This window comes from Mixophyes fleayi, chromosome 4 (assembly GCF_038048845.1).
Source record: "Mixophyes fleayi isolate aMixFle1 chromosome 4, aMixFle1.hap1, whole genome shotgun sequence".
Taxonomy (NCBI): domain Eukaryota; kingdom Metazoa; phylum Chordata; class Amphibia; order Anura; family Limnodynastidae; genus Mixophyes; species Mixophyes fleayi.
In genome coordinates this window covers 248,756,633-248,770,053 of record NC_134405.1, presented here as the reverse complement: position 1 = coordinate 248,770,053, position 13,421 = coordinate 248,756,633, and the positions used below count along the sequence as shown (strand labels likewise).

Here is a 13,421-nt window from a genome sequence, read left to right as displayed (position 1 = left end):
CAACAGACCTCAGAACAAAATATTTTCTAGATCTCAAAAATAAGCACCACTTTTTATACATCTTGTTCAGTTTATACTAAGCAAGAGAAAATAGATCTTATCCACACACTGGTAATGCAGTCCTGTGTCACCACACATTCAGGTGTGCTTTTAGAACGCCAGTGATCAAGGTAGGACTGTAAATAAGTGACCTCAAACCCACAACGACAAACAATTGTCCACAGAAGGAGAATGTTCCTACACAAAACCACAATCAATTTGGCTTAGAAAGGCTATACCAACACCTTGGGACAGGAGGAACAATCGCAGGTACAAAAAGATATATTGCATCTAGAAATCTACAGCTACAATGCCCCCCCCACTTTATAACATCACCCTAATTAAGCCAGGTACCCAATGGAGTTGCACAGAATTTAGTAAAAAGGTGAATGAAAACGTATCAACCACATTTGACATGTTGTTACACTTGGAGATCACTGTAGGTTTCCCTAATGAGCACAGTGGATGGAACAAGATGTGCTCTAGAACCCAGGACACAAATCAGAATACTACCTTAATGCTAGTAAAAGTGGTATGGGTATTGTGACATACATAGAATGGTTTCTAGTATCAGACCTGGTTACATATTTTACTAGCATTACAAGGACCAATTAAACAATTGCAATTAATGTTAGTTGACACGAGGTCTTACTACCAGATATACTCTGCTGCTGAAAGTGCACTAAAAAAGGTATTAATTTCATTGTAGGCACACTTATCAATTGTGTGAATATTAAATATGTTGTCTATTTTATTTCTAAATGATAAGCTTTTATCGTGTGACCACTTTATCAGCAGGGTTACATATCTCAGGAACTGCAAAACCACCTGTCCATGCGTACACTTAAAGGAAATAAATTATGGGTTTGAAAGGGGGAGGAGTTTGTATTTTTTATATAAAACATTCAGTGATATAAAATACTAGATTTTATTTACCTCAAAAAAAGAAAAAAACGTATATAAAAGAAAACATTTAGAAGGATAATTCATAAGAGAATTGAGAGAATACTTTAGTACAATTTAGATTTCCCTTTAGTTAGGCAAAGAATGGCTATAGATAAAAGCTTAATTTATTAGACGTTACTATAGCCTTTTCTCAACTATTAGTGTAATTCTAATGACAAATTACAGAGGGTCCGTTATCGAATTTTGACTCTTCACAGGAGCATTTGATTACTGTGAAACCTACACACTGGTCTGGAAACACTGACAACCACAAGTAACACTGGTATCAACCAAAGGTCATATTTACATTCTGGCGTCAGAGACCAATTTCCACAGAGGGAACGGTTGACTTTTCTGCTAGATTCTACACAACAAACTGAATAAATAAACATTATCAACAGCTGTTTTCACCAAGTGATACTGAGCTGCAGTGTATGCGTCCAGGCAGAGTCTAGGCATCGAAGATTTTACTTCATGCTTTGAGCTCCAAGCCAAACACCACACACTGCTTCCTGGTATCCAGGGAATTTGTGCGATTCCAACGTAGGATGCAGTCATGCTAATAGGATGAATGCAGGCATTCCACTACAGTATGTCCAACAGCCTGTATACAGTACTCCCACGTTCCTTGGTGGTTGTGTGTGAACTAAATTTATATAAAGTGACAACTTGGTAAAATAACAAGCAATACTTACTTAAAACACACATGTTCATAAACAAGCACATTATAAAGCAACATTCCAAACATTGGCTTAAAAGGAGCAACAAAGTGTTTTTTATACACTGGACCTGGAGGACATTCCACTGAATGACCAGAGAAAGTCAAAATATTTTTTTTTAGCCCATTGAAGGTATTGTATTAACTATATTATCTTTCAGACAGTCTTAATGGTTAAACAAAGGTTCTTTGTACCAGCAATGCAGCTTGGCCAACAAACACTAAAGCTGGCTGACACTCAATGTTGCACCCCCTGAAAATGCTAATTAAAAATGAGAGCAGTCGCTCCTCACCTGTTTCTCAACATGTCACTACTAGTATGGCCAAGGTGCGATCAGGAGAGTGACCTGTGCAAGGTGACATGTAAAATCCTATACACACACACACACACACACACACACACACACACACGAGATACAGTCATAGCTGAGCACTAGGCAGAGTTGCAGGCATTCTATAATTAGACTCGTGTTTATCTAGTTAAGCAAGGTTGATTTTTTTACATTTAACATCCATTTAATTTGCATTTATTTATTTTTTGGGGGGTGGGGATTAATTATTGGAAACTCGGAATCAAATTGGGATTGTCATCACATCTTTTGAGAGAAATGGCACTAAAAATTCTATATAAAAAGGTTACGGGAAAGCAATTCCTGAATTACTATGGGCCAAGGAATTACCATGTAGATTAAAGAAAACTCAGTTTAGGTAAAATATATATTTCACTTATACATAAGTCTGGGTCCTTAAAGAATATGGATGACAGATAAAGATGGCTGCACTTTAGGTCGGCCATCTGTCCCATTTCCCACATAAGCTTCATCTCAAATATGAAGCCACTAAAAATTTGTGGGCAGTGGGAAAGCACATGGTGGTGCCGAGGAAGGTCATCACACCAAGGAAACATGAGGAACAATCGTTCCTGACTATATCTGGCAACAAGCACATCACCAAAGAAAACCAACAATCGGATAACTTCTCCAGGCTGGTGGATAACCACAGGTTGTGGGTGAAAGAATGTATGAATAATCTCAGTCAGGGACACATTGACCAGGACTAGGACAATGGCCCACAGATTCATCACCCTGAAATCAAGAGGAACACATTTACCAACGTTTTAACAAAGGCCTATACCTCCCGGCGAAGTACATGTACCAGAAGAGCCACATACCAAAAATCCCAAACAAAGCCTATGAAGCAAGAAATAGAGAGAGCACTTGTTTTAGTAAGTCACTACTCCACAGTAAGAAGTCAATGTCACTATACTTATAATATACATTGAGAAGTTATTAGCTTTAAAGTGAATAAAAAATAATAATTTAGCATTCTATGATGTTACTAATCTAAAGCATTAATATAAGTTCTTATGCAAATCAGTGTCATTTAGAAACCTTAGCACTGCTTCTTATTAATGTTTGCATGAATAGACAAAGGACTGTGCAGTTTTAGCTAATCTTCCATTTGCTAACAGATCACTATAGGATGGAAAACAGGTAAACACCGTGAAAAGTTACAGTAAATGCAGCATGAACATACCTTAAACTAGGGATCATTTTACCAATATCATCATTTATATAGCGCCAATATATTCCGCAGCGCTTTAAACCCCATGATAAAAACCTCACTTAAATTACTTGAAGGCTTCTGAAGAGACAGGATGCAATTGTGGACTTTCCAGGGAGCACCGCTAGGAGCATTTTTTTACATAATAAAACATAATATTGTTGCCCATTGTGAAAAATGTGACAGAAGACATAACAAAAAGGTTCCATAAATCTAGGTTTACACAAAAAATGATATTCAGTTGTCAATATGAAACACTGACACTGACTGAAAGAATCTTTTCCAGATGCTTTCTACTGGCTGCAGAATGTTAGGGTCCTTAGAGTATTCAAAAGGGTAAATGATGATGAATTATGTTGAATAAAAAGTGGATAGGAACTCTAACAGTTGAGCTAAAGATTCAAACTAACATTCTATGCAGTATACAGCAAAATAATTCTATATCATGCTAGACATTTGTATTAGAAATGTTTACTTTGTCAGATTTATTGTTCATCTGTCTCTCAATTGTATTAAGCCCTGTAACCAAATGGACGCTTTAAAAGACAAATTCAGTAAGATACATACTGGTCAAAGAGGGGTGTATACAGTGGTGTGCCAAACCACCACTTCTCCTACAATTTTCACTTTCAAATTCCATTTACTAATATTCACATTTTCCATACCGCCATGTCTAAATTTCCACTTCAACTACTAATAAATATATATCCATCTATTTCTATATAGCCATCTATATATACATACACATAGATGAGATTCAACAAGTATATGGATTGTTCCGGTTGCCTTGAAGTATGGCAGCAAGACAAACATCAGCGACTTTGAAAGAGGGGCAACTGTGGGGGCACATTTGGCAGAACCTTCAATGATAGACAGTAAAACACGCTAATGCTTCATAAACTTTGCTGTATAAGGTGATGTCAGCATTAAACTCTGATACAAAATAATCAGGAACAGTGGACGAAAATGGATAAACCAGTATTGTAAAATCTTTGCAATAATTTGATATGCAAGGCAATACAGGCAAGCAACTGCAATGCAATTAACTGCAAATTTCAACCTGTTGCACGAGCAGCCAGTTTAATAAAAAATAGTCTGACAAGAACTCAGCAGATCATCAGTCAGGTTTACCATGCTCACAACAAACAGACAAGTGCATTTGTGGAATCAACCTAATTCTATGGCCCTTAGTGTGTCCCCAATGGTGAAGGCTCCTAACTGCAGATTTTTTTTCCTGATGGGAAGAGTTTCTTACAGGATGATGACAATCCCCCCCCCCTCCCCTTCATTTACAGAGCACCTGTGGATGCCTACTGCTATAAGTAAAATTAGGATATATATGCCATGGATTTCTCAGTCATTAGATCTAAAGTCAAAAGGAACATTTAATGGGACATTCTGGAATGCTTCCACCATCATCAACCAGGCATCAGTAGAGTAATAGTCTAGTGGAAGAATGATGCTACCTCCCTCCTGCACAGACACTGGCGGACATAAAGCATCACTGCATACAGACCGTTTGTGGTGGCCCAAAGTCCTATTAAGTGACTTCCCTTTGCTAGTTCACAATATACTCACTGATCAGCCATATCATTAAAAGCACTGACAATGAAATTAATTACATTGATTACCTCATTACACTTGTCATGCGGTCAGTTCTTGAAGCTGATGTGCTGGAAGCAGGAAAAATGAGCAAGCATAGAGATCTGAGTGACTTTGACAAGGGCCAAACTGTGATGGCTAGATGACTGGGTCAGGGCATTTCCAGAACAGCAGGACTTGTGAAGTGTTCCTGGTATGCAGTGGTTAGTACCTACAAAAAGTAGTCCAAGGAAGTACAAACAGTAACCCAGCAACAGGGTCATGGGCATCCAAAACTCACTGACACGCGTGGAGAGAGAAGGCTACCCCGTCTGGTCCAATCCCACAGAAGAGCTACTCTAGCACAAATCGCTGAAAAAGTTCATGCTGGCTATTGCAGAAAAGTGTCAGAACACATACTGCACCGCAGATCAGTTGGAATGCCCATTCCGACAACTGTCCACCGCTGAAAGCGTCTACAATGGGCAAGTGAGCGCCAGAACCAGATTATGAAGCAATGGAAGAAGGTAGCCAGGTCTGAGGAATCACATTTTCTTTTACATTATGTGGATGGCTGTGTGTGTGTGCGCGTCATTTATGTGGTGAAGTGGTGGCACCAGGATACACTATAGGAAGAAGGCAAGCCGGTGGAGGCAGTGTGATGCTCTGGGCAGTGTTCTGTTGGGAAATGGAGGCCCCACTTCCAGGGCCGGTGCTAGGGTCCATGGCGCCCTAGGCAAAATCGGCGCCCTCTTCCTAACCCCACACCCCCCCCCCCCCCCCCGCAAAAATCGGCGCCCTCCTCCCTCCGTCTTTTCTTACCTTGTCTCACCACCGCCGCCTCTCTGCTCCGTCTCCTCCACTCCACTCACTGACACTAGTGAGTGGAGGGGAGGAGACGGAGCAGAGAGGCGGCGGTGGTGAGCAATAGCCTCTTCCCCCCCTCCCCATGCATCTGAATGCTGTGCGGCGGCCGTGACATGGAATGGTCAGCGGTCGCCACACAGTTTTAAAATTAATTTCCAGTTCTGTGGCGCCCTCCAGAGCCCGGCGCCCTAGGCAAGTGCCTAACCTTGCCTAATGGGAGCGCCGGGCCTGCCCACTTCCCAACTTACAAGACTTAAATCTGCTGCCAACGTCTTGGTGCCAGATACCACAGGACACCTTCAGAGGTCTTGTGGAGCCCATGCCTGGACGGGGAGAGCTACACAATATTAGGCAGGTGGTGTTAATGTTGTGTGTGATCGGTGTACACACACATATCTATCTCTATGGGGCATATACAATTTGGATTGGCACCCACGATTACACGCAGCTGCACGTATAAAGTGTCATTACAGTACCGCAACATCGCGGATTTCCTTGCGCACTCCACAGGGTTGAGAGAGAGAAAAAGATAGCGAGAATGAAAAAGAAACATATACAAACTTTTAAAAGGCCTTTCAAAGTGAACGAAATAATGTTTACTTAAAATCTTTGAGTCATTATAATACAATAAAGATTTCAAAATTAAAACACCTAGGAAGATTGAAAACCATCAACATGTTGATAGCCTTAGTTTCCATCTAATTGAGCTTTTGCAGAAGTAACTGCTTTGCACTTTAAACTATACGCTACAGGGCATGGCATCCTATACTACACATACAGTAAATACAATTCACAAATTCATCCAGCACATCATAACAGAGAGCAAATATTGCCATGTGAAAATATTACTTTTGTACAGTCTATGAGCAATCATTTTCAGTCGGAGACTTAAGGGAATTCAGGTTTAATGGCAAAGCTAGATGATCAGATTGCCAGACGAGCATGAAGAAACAAACACGGCTCTTTACCTTCTGTACATTTCCTTAGTCTGCACAAAATGTCTCCTGGATGACAATACAGAGAAAGCAAGCAGCTCTCTGTGGAAGAGTGGCGGATAAACATTCTCTGTAGGTGGGGATGTAAGAATAAGGTTTTTGTGCATTGCTCAGAATACCGTACCAAGGAGTTTACAATGCCCCTATTCAAGAGAAGTGTTATCTACCCACTAACCCTCCTCAGCGAGTTCATGCATATGAATAGATGCCTTGCCTTTGTACTGGGCATAGGCGCACATTCATTCAGTGGGCAATATGAACCAGTTGAGTGCTAAAAGAAGTAGCAACACATTCTTAGCACCATATTAGAGCACACTTCAAAAAAAAATAAAAAAAAAATTATAATACATTAAATTTTCTGTAGTTTTTATTGGGATGCTGATTAACTTTATACACTTCTGCATATCTTATGAGGCAAGTTTGGAGAAGAGAATCGAAAGGACCCAGTCGGTAGGAGAGGGGTTACGGTAATGAGCAGGATCCTCCCCTCTGTTCACAGAGCTCTCAGCCAGTGATCAGAATGCTCTACGGTCAGTGGCACCATGCTAATACCTTGTTTGAACAAACTAATCTTGTCAACGACCACAGAGACACTGTACTAGGCAAAGCTGAATTGCAATGTTTACTGTACAAGTCATTCTCAACAATGAATAGCGTAAGCATGTGAAGATATAGAAACATTCCTTTCAGAAACTAGTTGTACAGGACTGGGACTGTGTCACAAGTCACTGCCTACAAGAAGGAATTCTTGGGGCAAAATTAAGAGGACACCTAATAGCAGCATCCTGTCCTCCAAATAAACAGATAATAATTTAAAAACAAATATGAATTTCCATGCATAGAAAAGTTTAATAGTAGCATCCAAATATATAAAAGCGTTACATTTGCGCCAACATGTGCAAAAATGATATGAAACATCTAGTTCTGCACAATTTTTAAGGCTGTGTGGCAAAAGTAATATGGGAAAACAGTGATATTGTTGGTGTGACTATGACATTTAAAATGTAACATCAAATGTGAGGTTTTTGTGTTTGCAAGTTCATAAATCAGATTTTGTAGTTTATCCAACCTGTCACAGGAAAAAGAAAAAAAAAAAAAAAAACTTGTTTGATTGTGTTCATCAATATTGAGTCCAGGGCCTGATTATTCAATAGGCTGACTACGCTGCAGCCTAGATAGGGCGCAAGGCTTTTATAGGCGACGGGGCGCAAATGTCCGTGACCCTTTTAAAAAGCCAAGTGGTGTGGAAATTCAAAAACATGGGAACATAAACATTAATGGGGGTGAAGAAAGCCAGATTTAAAATAAAGACAAGGAGGCGCGCTCTGAGCTAATTAGCCTAGAGCCTCAACCCTTAAACAGGTCCTGATGGAGTATATCCATTTTAAAACTGCCATTTTCAGCAACTATTGCAATGCTACAATATATTACATGACACCCCCTCCCTCCAAATATGCGAAAAAGCCTCAGGAAGAGAGGCATAAAAAATGAGTTGTCTAATAGAGGTGAGGGCACAAATTGCATGCAGCTGAATCATGAGCTCAGGCACCAGACAATTATTCTCCATTAAAACATTTAAAAACCCTAATACTATATCACCACGTGTGTTTTAGCCACGTATAAATGACAAAGAATGTAATTCAATACACAAAGTTCTGTTAGAGTTGTGACATGGTGCAGAATGATGAAATGACACAACTTTGCCATGTGCAAATATCTCATGTCTCAATTTGGAAAATTATGAAAGGCTCATAGTTCAATGTCAAAATTGTATAGATTTCTATCTGTAGATTGTTTGATGGGTGAGTTAAATGAACGATTTGTACATTCCTCAGCTTTTCCATAACCAAGTGACCATGCTGGATTTGTTAGTGCCAACAAAATTCAAAAAGATCCTTATGGCCCGGTCCAGCATATAAATACCCATGTGTACTTAAGGCCCTGTCATCTTTGGGGTGGAGGGGGGTGGGGTGGGGGGCAGGTCATATGGAGTCCACTGTAAACAGCTGCCTCCCTCCACTGCGTCATCCTTCTAGTGTTATTAGGTTAGAACTCAGTAGTGCAAAAATCTAATCACGATACTCAGCTCCAACCCAATCATGCTGTTTTCGGCAGAAAATTCACTATGGCAGGCCCTCCAAAGAAGGCAGCTGCAATATACACTTAACATGGATGGGGGTTATATCCTCAGACTAGGGTCTATTTACACATACAACCCATAAAAACCAGCATAAGAGTGGAGTTAGCCTTTTAGAACAAAGCACCTAGACACATTGGTGTATGCTAAACCCTAACAAAACAGACACAGAAAAAGACAAAAACAACAAAAACACACTACTAGTTATAATCCGAGCAATTTATACCAGCATTAATATGATGTAATCATTAAGAGAAAACTAACCGCACAGCACATATATGAAACCTGTTACTATTCTGATGTTCGCTTATGCTTTTTAACCAGCATTCCTGTACAACAAACGACGGAATGCCTTATTCAAGACTAGAAGATACCAGGCAAACATAAAAGTGAGGCGTTGGTAATCGGGTAATGAAAATTCTAAAATGCACTGCCAAGATTATACAAACAAATACCAGAAAAACCGACTAAACAACCTATTCCAATGATTTCTAAAGTAATTACCCAACATTTCTACGCTTTTTTTTTTACTTGATGTAATATGCCCACAGATTTATTTATGTCCCTGCTCAGTTGGAACATGTTACACAAAGAGGCACATGAGCAGGTACACCTTGAGTTAATTCACTAGAACTCAAAGAAATCCACAGAGATTTCACCTGCTTGAGATTCAACCACAAGATAGACAATAACATAGCTGTAGAATGGAGTTTGTACAGAATAGAAAGACCTGTGAACAGTGACAGATTTAACTCTCTGATTAAAAAACAAAAAACAAACCCGAAACCTGTCAGACAGACAATAGAGATAATGTACTCCAACGTGGAATCAGTCAGGAACAATATACAGTAGGACTAGAGGTATGAGCTGGTCACATACTTCAGCATAAACTCTGTATTTGCAAATTAAATACTTCTTTGTTCTGCATGACTTATTTCTAACACATCAGACTGGTTGGATTAGTCATCATAGAAGTGGGTAATTAAATAGTACACTAATTACGCATGAGACCTTCTGAGTTTACCATATTAGCCAAAATAGAATACACCTTCTACAATCCGTTGAACAGTAACAACAAACAATGGGACGGTCACTAACACAGTTACACATGTGTAAACTAGAAAGGTTTCGCCAGCATCTGTTACTGGCCACTTTATATGTAACAGTCCTCTTCATGTGGTACAGTTACGTTATCAAGGACAACATTTGTAACTAAAACACTTACTGACACAACGTGCACAATGCCTTATTAGTGTGCAGTCAGACAAACTTGAAAACTCACAAGTAAAAAAGGCTGAAATTAAACGCTAGACACTTTACACTACGTGAAGGCAGCAGTGTCGTCATGTAACTATGGAGCCCTCTGGGAGCATCACCACAGTAGAACAGTAAATCTTATTACAAGCATGTTTATCTACTTACCCAAAGCTTGTTCTCAAAATAAAATGCACCTAGCAGCTTTACGATGTTGGGGTGATTGCAGGTAGCCAGAATATCTATTTCAACCATGTAGTCCTCCAACTCATCCTCATTCTTTGTCTCTATAACTTTGGCAGCTGCCAAGATGCCAGTTTCTCTGTTCTTAGCCTAAAGAAAAAAGAAAGAAAAAAAAAGAAAGCAATGAACATTGGTATTTAATTTTTTTTTACTAGTATTTAGCGATAAGATTTTGCATTTCTGTTTTGAAAAGCTAGTAAGATTTTTTTCCGAATGCATTATCATTTAGTTTCACAAAAGTGACAACCCACAATGTGTTTGTTTCCACATTATGGGTGCCTGTTTCTTTCTCTCCCTTTTTGCCCCCATCTGCTCATCCTCCCTTTTTTCTCCTTTAATAAATCTTATGGGGGTTTTTTTCACTACAGAGAATTACCTGAAGGGATAATACGGCTACCTTCAGCGGTAACCCCTGCAGGCAGAAAGATTTACTTTTCTTATTTAACATGAAACAACTGTTCTGTCATCACCATCTCAATATGGCAAAAACAGATGAAACCGTGCTCATTTAAAAAAAAAAAAAATTAAATGCCCCTCCCCTTAACTGACTATCCTACTCAAACATCTACTAGGTTTGATGCAGTATGTCAAGGCTTATATACATTCATTGTACGGGAGGAGACTTTCTTCATCTATATAAAAGAGCACGTGGCTGTATTGTGGGTGCCATTTTGTATTTTCAGACAGTTCAACTTCTGACTAAGAACTACAGCTCTTGTTAGGATATTGCCAGAAACTTGGATCTTGGTAGTCTTAGTGAACCTTTTCGACTTTGTGCACCTGAAAAAGCGGGAAGATATCGGATTTAGTCCCTACTCTCCCGGTAAGGGAGTGAGTGTGTGGCTCTGTGCCAGATTATCATTCAAGGGAAACAGTGAATATAGCCCTCTTATGGTAGGGTTCTTTACTAGGCTCTTTGTGCCAAGAACCATATATTTTGTAATTTGTATATGGAGAGCACACACACACACACACACACACACAATTTAAACCACCTGCCTAAAATTGTGTAGGTACCCCTTGTGTCACCAATACAGCTCTGACCCATTGAGGCATGGATTCCACAAGCACTCAGTGTAATGCGGTATCTGGCACCAAGACGTTCGCAGCAGATCCTTCAAAAAAACAAGTCCGGCCCCAAATCTCAACTTGCAGAATTTAAACCCATGTTCCTCAACTCATTCCTAAATATTATTTGCAGTGTGGCAGGATGTGTTATCCTATTGAAAGAGGCCACTGCCATCAGGGAATTCTGTTGCCATGAAGGTATGTACTTGGTCTGCAACAAAGTTTAGGTAGTTGGGAAGTGTTAAAGTAACATCCACATGAATGCCAGGACCCAAGATTTCCTAGCAGATCAATGGCCAGAGCATCACTCTGCCTGATGCCATCTCTTCCCCAAGTAAATGCTACAAAAGAAAATGTGATTCATCAGACTAGGATACCATCTTCCATTGTGCCGTGGTTCAGTGCACACTGACCAGTCTGCGGCTACACAGCGAGCTGAGATGCACTGTGTGTTGACACCTTTCTATCAGCGCAAGTAATATTTTTTTTTCATCAAATCGTACTACAGTTCAAATTTGTGCTTCAGTTCTTCTGTGGGATTGGACCAGACTGGCTAGCCTTCGTTCTCCATGCGCATCAATAAGCCTTCTGCACCCATGACCCTTTTGCTGGTACACCGGTTGTCCGTCCTTGGACCACTTTTGGTAGGTACTAACCACTGCATACCAGGGACACCAAAAACCTTCTGTTTTGGAGATGCACCGACTCAGTTGTTTTGTCATCACAATTCGACCCTTGTCAAAGTAGCACAGATCCTTATGCTTGCAATATTTTCTGCTTCCAACACATCAACTTCAAGATTTGACTGTTTACTTGCTGCCTAGTATATCCCATCCCGTGACAGGTGCTATTGTAACAACATAATCAATGTTATTCACTTCACTTGTCAGTGGTTTTAGGGTTGTGGCTGATTGATGCATAAATATTTTAATAAAGTATATTTGTAGTTTCCCGATTGATTCCGATGTTGTAGAGGTATCTGGTACCTTAAGCATGCCCTAATGTTAGAGTTTTCCAAACTGCTTGACAAATCTACTGTAATATTTCAATATATCTATATTTCATCATCATCATTTATTTATATAGCACCAATTCCGCAGCGCTGTACAGAGAACTCACTCACATTAGTCCCTGTCCCATTGGGGCTTGCAGTCTAAATTCCCTAACATACACAGACACACACACACAGACACACACAGACACACACAGACACACACAGACACACACAGACACACACAGACACACACAGACACACACAGACACACACAGAGGGAGACAGACAGAGAGGGAGAGACTAGGGTCAATTTTGTTAGCAACCAATTAACCTACCAGTATGTTTTTCGAGTGTGGGAGGAAACCGGAGCACCCGGAGGAAACCCACGCAAACACGGGGAGAACATGCAAACTCCTCACAGATAAGGCCAATGTTTGGGAATCAAACTCATGACCTCAGTGCTGTGAGGCAGAAGTGCTAACCACTAGGCCACTGTGCTGCCCTATATTTATATCTATATCTCAATCTTAGGCAGAATGTTGCAGATATATATATATATATATATATATATATGCAAATTAATCACTTACTATAAAAGGCTGACTAACAGAAAAGCTTATAATTTACCATCCCCAAGAACTGGGAAAGCACATAGGGATGTTCAACTTCAAATAAGTGTAAGAACTAAATAAGAATTCAAAGTGGCTTTGGAGGCGTATTGCATCTATTAATTAAAGCACACGTTCAAAAAGAAAAGATGCTGTACATGACCTAACCAAATACTAATTTAAAACATTTTGACATTTTCTCACAGTAATATGACTGAACACAATAATCGCCTAGCATACATTAATAGGGTGTGTCCACAAGTATATACATGTGACAATTTGCAGAAGTATTCTTCAGGGTTGAATAAAAAATAAAATGGAGTTTACATGAATGTGGTGTTGAGAGCTTATCTGATCAATCAGGTAACATCACTGTGTCTTTAGGAAAAAACAAAAAAACACTTGTATA

The 13,421-nt window shown here is 39.7% G+C and overlaps 1 protein-coding gene across 1 annotated transcript in view; it reads right to left on the bottom strand.

The window, feature by feature from the left end:
- The window catches only part of STK10 (serine/threonine kinase 10), a 98,529-nt gene that overhangs the window by 61,209 nt on the left and 23,899 nt on the right, over positions 1 to 13,421 (bottom strand). The window contains exon 2 of the mRNA XM_075209625.1: positions 10,268 to 10,432. Within this exon, the coding sequence (XP_075065726.1) occupies positions 10,268 to 10,432 (165 nt within the window). The remainder of the gene's footprint in view (positions 1 to 10,267; positions 10,433 to 13,421) is intronic.